The 13,984-nt window shown below is 43.3% G+C and overlaps 2 protein-coding genes across 2 annotated transcripts; both read right to left on the reverse strand.

The window, feature by feature from the left end:
• Window positions 1–4,158: 4,158 nt before the first annotated feature.
• On the reverse strand, window positions 4,159–7,647 carry LOC137906846 (serine hydrolase-like protein). Its single transcript, XM_068751139.1, has 12 exons — window positions 7,501–7,647; window positions 6,415–6,558; window positions 6,100–6,213; window positions 5,845–5,886; window positions 5,735–5,754; window positions 5,567–5,641; window positions 5,369–5,475; window positions 5,201–5,280; window positions 5,049–5,083; window positions 4,873–4,949; window positions 4,689–4,770; window positions 4,159–4,491 (listed from the first exon to the last, which is right to left on the reverse strand). Exons 1-12 carry the CDS (start codon window positions 7,556–7,558, stop codon window positions 4,348–4,350), a joined length of 978 nt encoding a protein of 325 aa, XP_068607240.1. The 5' UTR covers window positions 7,559–7,647; the 3' UTR covers window positions 4,159–4,347.
• Window positions 7,648–9,444: 1,797 nt separating this feature from the next.
• Window positions 9,445–13,035, reverse strand: LOC137906831 (serine hydrolase-like protein). The gene is given in 13 exon segments (XM_068751120.1): window positions 9,445–10,029; window positions 10,031–10,125; window positions 10,309–10,390; window positions 10,493–10,569; window positions 10,669–10,703; window positions 10,821–10,900; window positions 10,989–11,095; window positions 11,188–11,262; window positions 11,356–11,375; window positions 11,466–11,507; window positions 11,721–11,834; window positions 12,579–12,722; window positions 12,933–13,035. Coding segments are annotated over 13 exon segments (930 nt in total). The 5' UTR covers window positions 12,946–13,035; the 3' UTR covers window positions 9,445–9,983.
• Window positions 13,036–13,984: the final 949 nt, after the last annotated feature.

Below are 13,984 nucleotides of genomic sequence, written 5' to 3' on the forward strand. Positions count from 1 at the left end.
TCAAAGTACTCATTAAACAGAAACATGGCGCCAATGACAGAAAGGAATCAAACCCGATACTTTTGTGCTGTGAGGCTACAGCGCTACCCATTACGCCACTGTAATATGTTATATTACAATACATTGACTTTGCACTTCTATTCCACTTCATTTCAGAAGCACATTTTGCACTTTTTTCCCCTCCAGTAATAATCGAACGGCTTTAATACGTTCGGTAATTACTTTTTACATGACAGTAAATAAACTGAAATATTGACTATTTCATTGATTAACATTTTAGGTTAGAACCGTTTTGACAAAGCTGAGAACTGAGCGGTTTTAGAGCTTATGGCTTGTGGTTCATCTTCCCGACCGCTTTTGTCCAGCACGACCCGGGTCACGGGTCGTGCTGGGGCCTATCCCAGCAGTCAATGGGCGAGAGGCAGGGTTACACCCTGGACAAGCCGCCAGTTCATCGGAGGACCACACACAAAGACAGACAATCATTCACACACACATTCACACCTATGAACAATTTAGCGTAACCAATTCTCCTAATTTGCATGTTTTTTTGGTGGTGGTATAATTATACATATCTAAATATTACATCTCAAAGGCTATATATTCTTCTTCTGCCAATGAATATTTTCCTCTGAAAGTGGTATTAAATGTAAATACTCTGGCACATTAAAGCACGGACGTTACAAAATGAAATCTCACTTTTGGAAACTGTAACCTTAAACCATGTGACGGACGGCTCTGCACACACACCATAAAAACACGCTTGTTTAAGTCACTAAAGAGAGGCAAGCAGACACTAACCTGCTGTGTGATGCTCTGTCTGCCTTGTCCACATGCTGAGTGTGTGAATGCATCAAAGTGCGAGACAAAGCGTGTGCAAGAGTAGGAAGTAGCGGGCACACAAGTGTCATTCTCTCCATTCCTTCAACACTGTAGCCGCGCTGTCCCCCCCCCCCTCCCACACTCGTCGGTTCATGGGAAGCCATCTGTGAAGTCTGAATGCCTCCTTATTTGTCTGTCTGGTTACAGTGCAGCTCATTGTGTGATTGAATATGTTCATGTAGAGATACTCCATTACAAGTAAAAATCAAAATAAAATAAGTGAAAAGTAAATGTGCGTGAGAATTTTAAGCAAAAATGTAGTTTGTGTAAACACTAAAAGGATGTGTTCTGGGTAATCTGAACTATTTGCGCCTGGGTTGCATGAGGTGAAAGGAAAATACCCGTCTAATCTGGCTCTGCTGCAGAGAATTTAAGATTAGAAGCTAATCAGATAAATGCGTTAAGGTAAAAAAAATGTATGTAAAAGTGTAAAGCAGCATAGAAGTAATGAATATTATTTTATTTAGGTATATTTAGCTTCATAACAACACAGGGAGTAAATCTTTTTCTTTTTGCATGAACAAAGGATATGATCACCCAAAGACAGCTGTTACATACTCTCCATGCTGTCAAGTAAAAACAACAAAATAAGAAAGAAACACCTTGAGCAGTATACCTAATACTAAATTTGGGCCATCTAGGATAATTCTGGTACCTTTAAATAAATCAGTTGCATTTATTCACCACACATTTATAATAAAGACACTACTACATCATTCTGGCTCAGCAGCTGCCTTGGCAACATCAGCATAGGGAGGAATTAAAATCCATCTTCGGACTTTGTGATAAATGCCCAGTGATTGTCGCATTACAAAATGCATGTAAAAGTTGGCACAAGTATAAGATGGCATGGGATCTACATAAATTAAACACATAAACACATTTTCTGAAGGGCAACGTGTCCCACAATCACCAACCCTCTCCTCTTAAATTACCTTAAAAATCCTTCAAAACGTAGTTTCTCTTATTTTATCTTGTATTTTATAGATCAGAGAAATCTTGTAACGATGGACGAGGACACTCCTCCATCATCCTTTTTTTTTTTTCCATTTTCTGTCTCCTTCATCTTGAAGGTGCAAGCTCCCACTCCCACTGGTGTCCCTTGCAGCACCACTGTCCAGATGGCCTGCCTCCCTGCTCCTCTTCATCCCCATGGTCATATCAGGGCATTGCCATCGTCATCGCTGCAATTCACACTGGCCACTAGTGGGTGATGCCGGACTGTTTTGTTGCTCCACTTGTGGGGATCCTGCAGCCCGGGCTCCAGGAAGTACAGGCACACACCAAAACCTGCCAGCACCAGAACCGAGACCAGCAGGTAGAGGGGGACGAACCAGTCCAAGAACAGCCACGACATAACTGCTGCAAGGAGGGAAAGGATCGATGAGGGAGGCGTAGAAAAGGATGAGGACAGAGGCACGACAGAGCATGCACACGAAACGGCTGCTCCTCAGTGTTCCCGGCATTTTCACCGTCTACGAGCGCATCAGTACAAGACTCAAGAGTTATGCTGTTTGCAATGATAGCGCTGTGCGTTGAATAGAACCATCCTGCCTACCTTATGACGCTGCTGCTCAATCAGCTAGTCTTTGCACGGCTGAGAGTCACGCCGATCCGACCGTTGCATGGAAGACGAGGAGAAAACTCACAGGCGCTCTCCGAGAGGCGCGAGAGACAGAAGCTGCATGCGGCTTCATCCTCCAGCTCCTGGCTCTGACGTTCAAAAGGGGAGGGGAGGGGGTTGCTATGACAACATCTCTGCTGATCGAGAGGATGTAGGGAGTGGGAGGGAAACTTATATAACTATAATCATATTTTTTTGGCGGGGGGGAGGGGGGGGGGTAGGTGTTTTTTTTTTTTTAGATGTATGTGGATTCTCGCTGCGTTGCTGCATAAAATCAATTCAAATTCCACTCCATTAAACACCAAGGCCATCATATGGTTTATGTCACACTTGGGGGGGGGGGCACACCTTCATAGCTGCTCTGTCTAACAGCAGCTGCAGTGTTTTATGAAGTCACTCCCTTCAGCAAAAGCGTTGTGAAAGGCTGAGACAAATGCTGAATACAGAGGATGACCTACGTGAGAAGTTGTCAGAGAATGTCATCCCTATTAACGACTGCCATTTTCTTTTAGCTCATTCCGCACAAGCGTCAGATTGATGAAAAGAATCCCAAAAGGGATGGCATGCAAGTTGCATCAAGGTCCCGAACAATTTTCCTTCAAACTATGTGAAAGATGTCGGCTTTTATTCAGTTTAGAGCTTTAAAATGAGTTCTGTTCCGAAAGCTCATGCTTATAAGAGTCAAATCAGATTTTAGACCCCCAGAAAAAGCAATTCATTGATCAAATTCAACAGATATCACATTTTGGGTTTGTTCTTTCATTATTCGAATTAGCTTTATGTCTTCCTTCTTATTAAAATCCTTCATTGTCCCAACCACTCAATCCGTTATTGGGTCGCGGACCAAGCTGGAGCCAATCCCAGCAGTCAATGGGCGAGAGGCAGGGGACACCCCGGACAAGCCGCCAGTTCATCGCAGGGCAACACAGAGACAGACACTCACACCGACGGGCGATTCAGCGTCACCAATCAGCCTAGGCTGGTGGGAGGAAGCCGGAGAACCCGGAGAGAACCCACACAGACACGGGGAGAACATGCAAACTCCTCGCAGAACAGCCACAAGTCGGAGACGAACCCGCGACCATCTCGCTGTGAGGCAACAGCGCTTACCACCGCGCCACCGAGCCACCCTTATTAAAATCTGAATCCACTCAAAAGTGTGGCATTTCCAGCCTTTCTACCGAGTTCCAATAGACAATGTATATTATTCTGTAATCCTCGGCACGTACGGACACAGAATCTGGGTCGTGCTTTTACTTTATGCAAACTTTGACAGGATTTTTCCGTGAATGAAACATGATAATTGGCCAATCAAAGCATAAACAACTCATTATGTTCCACCACTAGGTGCAACACTGGTGCAAAACCATTATCCTCTCACGCAGGGCACAAATAGCAGTTTGTGCCCTGTGTGAGAACATCTTTTTTAATGACTTGTTGTTGACAATCAAGACAGGCTGTACCAGGATCAGTTTGAACTAATTGGCTGTATGTGCAGAAGCATGCCTCTTAAAATCCGGGGCAGATTTAAGAAAACCCCTGATGTCATTGACTAAAGTCCAATCATTTCAATTCATTGAAGTCCTGTTGTCACTTCAGTCTGAGCCGGCCCAGAAAGTATTTTCCGTCATGACAAGATACACACATTGAGAATCAGTGAAAGAACAAAATCCTCCACATTTTAATTAAGGGCAGCAAAATTTGATTCGGTTTAAATACAGATCATAAAACAGCGAGTTAAAATGCCTGTAATAATTACAGAGGCCACCGGGAGGGTGATTATTGAAACGACGTGAGCTTTAACACACAGGAAAAAAACAAAAAAGGCCTTCTTGTATTTGTTATAACTTTGACGTCTGTTGATTTGTTTGGTCAGCTGACTGCGAGAGGACTTTGTTCTGCAGGAAGTCAGACACAAGTGGAGCAACAGCTTCAGCTTTGTTCAGGTGGATGTGATGATCTCCTGGTACCGTCACCACCTTGTGCTGAAAGAGACATTTAGACATGTGGAAGAGAAATAATGCAGCAGCAGGAAACTTAAAAATGAACCACCCAGCGCTCCTCAAACCACCTGCAAAAATCCAGTGGCTGAATCTAACCCACCAATCAGAGCCAGTCAATCTAACGGTCTAAAATGAACTCAGGGCTGCTCAACACAACCAGGCGACAGAAATAAACTCACATTTCTGTCCAAATGGGCCTGGAGAAGTGCTGAATAGGATTTTTCAAATCTTGGATACTGTTTCACCAAGCCATCTTCTGCTCTGGAAAGACACAAACGCAACACACGTCTACATATATAACGTTCAAATGTACTAATATATGCATATTACAGGCAACAGACGTGAGGGAGAGTCTCGTCTTACAGAACTACGAGAACAGAGGCTTGTATTTTCGACAGCATGACCAGACTTTGCCCCAAAGTGATGCGCCCCACATTTGTCTGAAAACAGAAACACAACATTCCACAAATGTCTTTTATGTCTTTTATGTTCTGCATGGAATGTTTTCGATCAGTTGGCGTGCTTCAGCAATATCTTACCAGATTAATACGAAAGTCTCGTGAGAACACCAGTCCTGGAAGAGGAAAATACACGTTTACCTTTCGTAAGATTATTCAGAGTGAAGACATTGTTTCCTGCAAGTTGCCCCGATGGCAATCAGAAAATGGAGAGTAAGAAAATAGAGTCTCGCCTCCTTCGACCTGCGACAGACCTCGCTCTAAGAGGGTTTGTGCAGATTGCTCAGACAGAGATGGGTTTGCAGCGATCAGCCTGAAAGGAAGAAAAGACTTTTCTGGAAATATGTTTGCAATGTGAATTATCTTGACTTTTAAACACCATAAATTAGAAGGTATAACACCTCTCGACTGATTTTTCATAGGTGTAAACTTTCAACTTCTCTTTGGCCTGTTTTTCAAACTGAAGCATCTCTTCAAAACCGCGCTTCATTATTCCTGGAATTTCTTTCTGCAAGAAACCGGATAAATACAAAGTTACTCAACAGCAGCGCTGTGCGCTTTAGTGCAAGTAATTGTAGGTTTAGAAAACATTAAAGCACCTCCTCAAATGGCAAAAATCCACCAGTGTCAAGCAGGACAAGAGAATCCACCATCTCAGGATAGAGTGAGCTGAACTGTGCAAAACAACATGGAGAATATTAGCACAAAGTAAAACGACTAGAAGTCGTCTGTGGAGTCAGCAAATGTGAAAACAGACCGTCACCCACCATTGTACCAACGTTACCACCTAGAGTAACATGAGAAATGAAGATGGGCTGATTAACATAGTAGACAAACATTTAAAATAGCTCCCTTCCTCCCGTAAAGCTGCACTCACCCATACTATGGCCAAGGATGGAGAATTTATTCCACTGCAAAGCTGTGGGAATTAATTTCACAGATCATCAACCAGGTTCAGTAACTCTTTATAGACATGAGACAGAATGCACAGATGCACTGGAGCTGGGTGATGTAGTTCAGTTACAATCATCCAGCCCAAACACAAATCCTGTCCCTACGGAGACACAAACAAAGACAGTGGACTGCAACTCGAGGTGATAATGATGTCCTGCACCTCTTTAAACTCACACACCATCAATGACTCTGCGTACGTCCATTACATACAAAGGAAAGGAGTAGAGAACTCCAGGGGGGCGATGTGATGAGCGGCCATGACCGGGCAGGTCCACCGCCACGTATCTGCACTCTGACAGGAGCAACAGAGAAGGATCCGCCTTTAGCAAGTTACTGCCACTCGTTTCATTAAGGACACAATTAATGAAGCACATGTGAGCAAAAAATAAATACAACTCCAGTTGAATATAGAACTACAAATCCCTGAATTAAAGCACAGCAAATACAAAGACTTTACCACTGGACTGGTTACCGTGACGTCAACGACGACTACCTTTTGGAAGAAGGGGAATGAGATTTTTGAACGTGCCGCAGTTATCAGACCATCCGTGCAGACACAGCACCGGATAGCCGTGAGCAGGACCCCAGACCTGACCCCTGATGTCTCCCCAAGGGACCGGTATGGACAGCTCTGAAACTGGACACAACACACACTGGCCTCAGGAACACTGTGAAAGCCGTGTGTACCGATAACACCGTCCTGATGCTCATCAACTCTGACTGCAGATTCTGGTCTGATCAAAGGAAATCAGCTCGTAACTTGATACCAGCTTGTGAATATACACAAGTTATACCCACAAGCTGCTTTCTTATGTGGATTATCTGACAGAAATGAAAAAAATAAAAACAGATTAAATAACAGTAAATGTATTATTATTAGTAATAACAATAATAAACATTGCAAACAGAGAAATTAGTCTCATAAGATGAAGAGGTACAGCGGTGTAAGCCGGTTACACCGCTGGACATTTCAAATTGAAACCAGAAACCATTATTGTGGACGACTATGTAAATATTTGACCTTTGTTTGAATATTTAAAACTATTTTTCACATTAATTGTAATATTTTATGATCATTTTTGCATATCAACATTTTACGTGGGCCATACATTTGGCATGTATTCTAACGATAACTGACCATGACCTTTATTTTGTACAATTTCAGAGAGTTTCTGATCTGGACTTGTGGCAGTTCCTTTCATATATTTTTAGCTCCCCGCTTTTAAAACTATTATGGTGACCAAAGACAAGAATTCCAAAATATAATGTTTGACTCGACCTTGATCCTATCTTCCATTTCTCTGGAAATCACTGATTATATTTTGAGCTAATTTGATCAATAAAACTGACCAACAACATGAACGTTGAGGTTTATCATCATTGTCCATTCATAAGGTGAACTGACAACGACCCTTCACGTGATTAATAAAATCAGGCATCTCAAGATTGGCGTCCAAAGAAAAAAATATTTTTAAGTAAATTCTAACTTTATTAAGACATTTTCTAATTTTTAAAGTTCTTCAAATATCAGGGTAAAAAAACAAAGTGCTTTTGAAATGGTTTGTTTGTGAATCCTTACCTGCTTGCCTCGTTGTACTGGAGTGCAGGTGTCTGGCGCTGTTCAGAAGTCTGATCATCCTGAAATCGTCCAACCCGGTTAAAGATAAGGTCGATAAGGCAGCGAAGACGAAGCTTGGAATCAAACTCGAACCTCAATGCACTTCTTCTCATGCCTCTCTTTTGACGTTCACTGTCGTTTCCGGGTCTTTGAGACCACGTGAGGCGAGCTCAAGTTTCTATTTGATAAATGGAGTTAAGCGAACCTTGTCTTGGCCAATCAGAGCGAAGAACAGGAGAGTGTCGCCCACAATGCTTTGCGATAACAATCACACAGGAGAGGTTCGCTTGGCTGGCGTGCTAAGCGGTAGCTTCCGCGTTAGCTCCTTATCCGAGTCCCCGTGTTTTATTTTTGAGCTCATATATTCCACGTTCCTTCCAGGTCCAGCCCGAACATGGAGAAAAGCCTCCCGTTTACGACCCACATGAACGAGGAGCACGACGATTCGACACCGATGGAAGCAGCAACAAGCGGGAGAGAATGTCCACAAGCCCTGCAAATACTCCGGATAAATCACACACGGAGAAGCAGCCGAGCGGTGCACCTAAAGAAGAGGACTCTGACTCTAATACATCAATGGACGCCATTCTGGAAGCAACGAGGAGCAACGCATGGAGGAGTTTAGCACACAAATGCAACAACACGGCGCCATGCTAGCTGCTGTTGCTAGGTTCACTGCAGCTTGACCATGCTAGCTGCTGTTGCTAAATCCGTGCCGTTTGACCATGCTAGCTGCTGTTGCTAGGTTCACTGCAGCTTTACCATGCTAGCTGCTATTGCTAAATCAGTGCAGCTTAACCATGCTAGCTGCTATTGCTAGGATCACTGCAGCTTAACCATGCTAGCTGCTGTTGCTAAATCCGTGCCGTTTGACCATGCTAGCTGCTGTTGCTAGGTTCACTGCAGCTTTACCATGCTAGCTGCTATTGCTAAATCAGTGCAGCTTAACCATGCTAGCTGCTATTGCTAGGATCACTGCAGCTTAACCATGCTAGCTGCTATTGCTAGGATCACTGCAGCTTAACCATGCTGGCTGCTGTTGCTAGGATCACTGCAGCTTGACCATGCTGGCTGCTGTTGCTAGGTTCACTGCAGCTTAACCATGCTAGCTGCTGTTGCTAGGTTCACTGCAGCTTAACCATGCTAGCTGCTATTGCTAAATCAGTGCAGCTTAACCATGCTAGCTGCTACTGCTAGGATCACTGCAGCTTAACCATGCTGGCTGCTGTTGCTAGGATCACTGCAGCTTGACCATGCCAGCTGCTGTTGCTAGGATCACTGCAGCTTGACCATGCTAGCTGCTGTTGCTAAATCAGTGCTGTTTAACCATGCTAGCTGCTGTTGCTAGGTCCACTGCAGCTTTACCATGCTAGCTGCTATTGCTAAATCAGTGCAGCTTAACCATGCTAGCTGCTATTGCTAGGATCACTGCAGCTTAACCATGCTAGCTGCGGATCACTGCAGCTTGACCATGCTAGCTGCTGTTGCTAGGATCACTGCAGCTTGACCATGCTAGCTGCTGTTGCTAGGATCACTGCAGCTTGACCATGCCCGCTGCTGTTGCTAAATCACTGCAGCTTAACCATGCTAGCCGCTATTGCTAAATCACTGCAGCTTAACCATGCTAACTGCTTTTGCTATATCAGTGCAGCTTAAAGGCAAGGCTGCGGGTTTCAGCTGTCTTGGATGAAATGATCAGACTTGGTTTGATGGCCTGTGATAGGCCTGCGTTGTTGTGTGGAGCTCCCTCCTCCCTCCCAACCTTCAATGCAAGTTTCAATTCCAGCATTAAAAAATTAGTAAGTTACAATGTTAGTCTAATTGTTAACATGCAAATAGGAAATATGACATCGCAATAAAATATTGAACCAATGATTTGGACGTTTTCACTCATTTGATCCCGGGACATTTTTTTGACAGTGATTTCAAATATGCACCAAACATGATATTCAATTCTGCACTATATCTACAATAAATACAGACAATATGAATGACGATAATACATGTTGTTTTACTCAAAACATTCTGCCTGACAGTTCCTGATCCATTTCCTCCCACAGCTCAGCAACGTTTAACGTTAAACGTGAGGACGTGCATTTTAGAGCGTTCAGCTGCTAAAACAGACAAGCAGCAGACATCAAAGACAGGAAACATGAGAACATTGAGGGGAGACGAGAAATCAATCCACCAGAAAGTCAAAGGTTTTCATTTCCACCTGTTCACTATCGGTTTGTCAACGTCTGACTTGATGAAGAATAAATACATTTATTTTTTAACAGTGATTATTACCGGTAGCTATTTTCTGCTTCCTTGGACTCAACCGACCCGACAGGTTTTCACCGATCAACAACAGAGGGAGCTGCTGTCGTCATCAGCCATCAACTTCACAAGTGTGATATTTTAATTCCTACAGGAAAAAAACCCAAAAGGCCTTCTTGTATTTGTTATAACTTTGACGTCTGCTGATTTGTTTGGTCAGCTGACTGTGAGGACTTTGTTCTGCAGGAAGTCAGACACAAGTGGAGCAACAGCTTCAGCTTTGTTCAGGTGGATGTGATGATCTCCTGGTACCGTCACCACCTTGCGCTGAGAGAGACATTTAGACATGTGGAAGAGAAATAATGCAGCAGCAGGTAACTTAAAAATGAACCACCCAGCGCTCCTCAAACCACCTGCAAAAATCCAGTGGCTGAATCTAACCCACCAATCTAACGGTCTAAAATGAACTCAGGGCTGCTCAACACAACCAGGCGACAGAAATAAACTCACATTTCTGTCCAAATGGGCCTGGAGAAGTGCTGAATAGAGTTTTTCAAGTCTTGGATTCTGTTTCACAAAGCCATCTTCTGCTCTGGAAAGACACAAATGCAACACACGTCTACATATTTAACGTTAAAATGTACTAATATATGCATATTACAGGCAACAGACGTGAGGGAGAGTCTCGTCTTACAGAACTACGAGAACAGAGGCTTGTATTTTCGACAGCATGACCAGACTTTGCCCCAAAGTGATGCGCCCCACATTTGTCTGAAAACAGAAACACAACATTCCACAAATGTCTTTTATGTCTTTTATGTTCTGCATGGAATGTTTTCGATTAGTTGGCGTGCTTCAGCAATATCTTACCAGATTAATACGAAAGTCTCGTGAGAACACCAGTCCTGGAAGAGGAAAATACACGTTTACCTTTCGTAAGATTATTCAGAGTGAAGACATTGTTTCCTGCATGTCGCCCCGATAGTAATCAGAAAATGGAGAGTAAGAAAATAGAGTCTCGCCTCCTTCGACCTGCGACAGACCTCGCTCTAAGAGGGTTTGTGCAGATTGCTCAGACAGAGATGGGTTTGCAGCGATCAGCCTGAAAGGAAGGAAATACTTTTCTGGAATTCGGTTTGCAATGTGAATTATCTTGACTTTTAAACACCATAAATTAGAAGGTATAACACCTCTCGACTGATTTTTCATAGGTGTAAACTTTCAACTTCTCTTTGGCCTGTTTTTCAAACTGAAGCATCTCTTCAAAACCGCGCTTCATTATTCCTGGAATTTCCGTCTGCAAGAAACCGGATAAATACAAAGTTACTCAACAAGCAGCGCTGCGCGCTTTAGTGCAAGTAATTGTAGGTTTAAAAAACATTAAAGCACCTCCTCAAATGGCAAAAATCCACCAGTGTCAAGCAGGACAAGAGAATCCACCATCTCAGGATAGAGTGAGCTGAACTGTGCAAAACAACATGGAGAATATTAGCACAAAGTAAAACGACTAGAACTCGTCTGTGGAGTCAGCAAATGTGAAAACAGACCGTCACCCACCATTGTACCAACGTTACCACCTAGAGTAACATGAGAAATGAAGATGGGCTGATTAACATAGTAGACAAACATTTAAAATAGCTCCCTTCCTCCCGTAAAGCTGCACTCACCCATACTATGGCCAAGGATGGAGAATTTATTCCACTGCAAAGCTGTGGGAATTAATTTCACAGATCATCAACCAGGTTCAGTAACTCTTTATAGATACGAGACAGAATGCACAGACGCACTGGAGCTGGGTGATGTAGTTCAGTTACAATCATCCAGCCCAAACACAAATCCTGTCCCTATGGAGACACAAACAAAGACAGTGGACTGCAACTCGAGGTGATAATGATGTCCTGCACCTCTTTGAACTCACACACCATCAATGACTCTGCGTACGTCCATTGCATACAAAGGAAAGGAGTAGAGAACTCCAGGGGGGCGATGTGATGAGCGGCCATGACCGGGCAGGTCCACCGCCACGTATCTGCACTCTGACAGGAGCAACAGAGAAGGATCCGCCTTTAGCAAGTTACTGCCACTCGTTTCATTAAGGCAGTGGTTCTCAAATGGTGGGGCGCGGTGCGATGTCAGGGGGGGTGCCTGTGACCGCGGAGAAAATGTTTTTTTGCCTTACGAGAGTAAAGCGTAATTGCACATCCACTTCAGTAGTTGGCAGTGGCGCCCTGATTGTCAGAGTTCGCGCAGGGAGTGTTAGCAGAAGAAGAGCGGTTGTAAACAATCTACGGTGGGAGAAGAAGAAAGACCAGACTTCCTTATTTTCGGTTGCAGACTAAAAAAAATGGTAATAAAGTTATTCTTTGTTGTAAGTTGGTCTATATTTCTTTCTTTTTCATATTTCTTTGTATGTTAATAAGGATACAAGAGTGTGTTTTTTTTCGGGGGGGGGGGGGGGGGGGGGGCGCAAAATGTTTTTTTCTTCCTAGGGGGGGCGCGACAGAAAATAATTGAGAAGCACTGCATTAAGGACACAATTAATGAAGCACATGTGAGCAAAAAATAAATAAAACTCCAGTTGAATATAGAACTACAAATCCCTGAATTAAAGCACAGCAATCCACACAATCAACAAGAAACAGAACAAGAATCTGGAAAAGTCACAGAGAGAAGCAGATCTGGAGCGTTGCTAATGATCAATGCCACGCAGATGTTCTCTTGTGCAGCAAATACAAAGACTTTACCACTGGACTGGTTACCGTGACGTCAACGACGACTACCTTTTGGAAGAAGGGGAATGAGATTGTTGAACGTGCCGCAGTTATCAGCCCATCCGTGCAGACACAGCACCGGATAGCCGTGAGCAGGACCCCAGACCTGACCCCTGATGTCTCCCCACGGGACCGGTATGGACAGCTCTGAAACTGGACACAACACACACTGGCCTCAGGAACACTGTGAAAGCCGTGTGTACCGATAACACCGTCCTGATGCTCATCAACTCTGACTGCAGATTCTGGTCTGATCAAAGGAAATGAGGTGAATGAAGCCTCCAGCTCCAATCGCTCTGCATTAATCAATCACATGCTCCACTTCACTGATTTGTAATTGATTTATTTTACATTTGTTCTTACCTGTTTCGCTCATCGCGCTGGCGTTCCGGGCTGTGGCGCTGTTCAATCCTCTCGTCTTGTCTTGTAATCACAAAAAACCGCAGAGATCAAACCTGGAATCAACTTTCGAACCCAAAATGGACTTCTTCCCATGCCTTGTTCGACTTTCACTGTCGTTTCCGGGTCCTTCACACCACGTGAGGCGAGCTCAAGTTTCCATTGGATAGAACGGAGTCAAGCGAGTCGCTGTCTTGACCAATCAGAGCGAAGACTGTGAGTCGAACAAACAATGCCTCGTTTGCGACGCTAACGATCAACCAGGAGGGGCTCGGTTCGTTTCTATGACAACATTAATTAGATTATAAGCCGCCGCCAAACAGTCAGAGTCAGGCCTGAGCCATATATATATATATATATATATATACCGGTACATATAATCAATCAATCAATCAATCAATCAAATCTTTATTTGCAGACACAATGGTCCAATTAAAAAGCACACATAACATTTACAACATTTACAACGTTTACACAGTAAACACAGTAATCCTATAATAACATCAGGTACCAATGACACCAAATACCTGAGTTAAACTTCACTGTATATACCGTATCTGTATATATATATATATATACCGTATCTGTATATGTATTGCATATCACCTCCAAAATAAACATTCAGTTTAGCATCCCTAGTAAACACAAAGAACACTCGCCGGACGAGGAAGGCGTTTGTGCTTATCAGACGTGATGCTCGAAAGTTCGCACATTCTTTAATAGTTTAGGTAAATTACTCGTTGCCATAGTAAACAGTGGAAGCGTTGACCCTTTGATCCCAGGTTCCAACTTCATTCATTCACTGGCAACAACCTCGGAGTGGTTGATTAATAAGTGGAATACAAGTATGTAATACAAAGCGAATAGATGAAATACTCGGGTGTTTTAAGTCGTTGTATACGTTTTGTATTCCTACTTGTTTAGCTGTGATGTTGGAAATGTTTTTAATAATACAAAATAAATACAAAGTAAACGGCCCGTTTTATTTTTTTGTACGAAGTAGAAAGTACAGGTTT

Source organism: Brachionichthys hirsutus, chromosome 17 (assembly GCF_040956055.1).
Source record: "Brachionichthys hirsutus isolate HB-005 chromosome 17, CSIRO-AGI_Bhir_v1, whole genome shotgun sequence".
Lineage (NCBI taxonomy): Eukaryota > Metazoa > Chordata > Actinopteri > Lophiiformes > Brachionichthyidae > Brachionichthys > Brachionichthys hirsutus.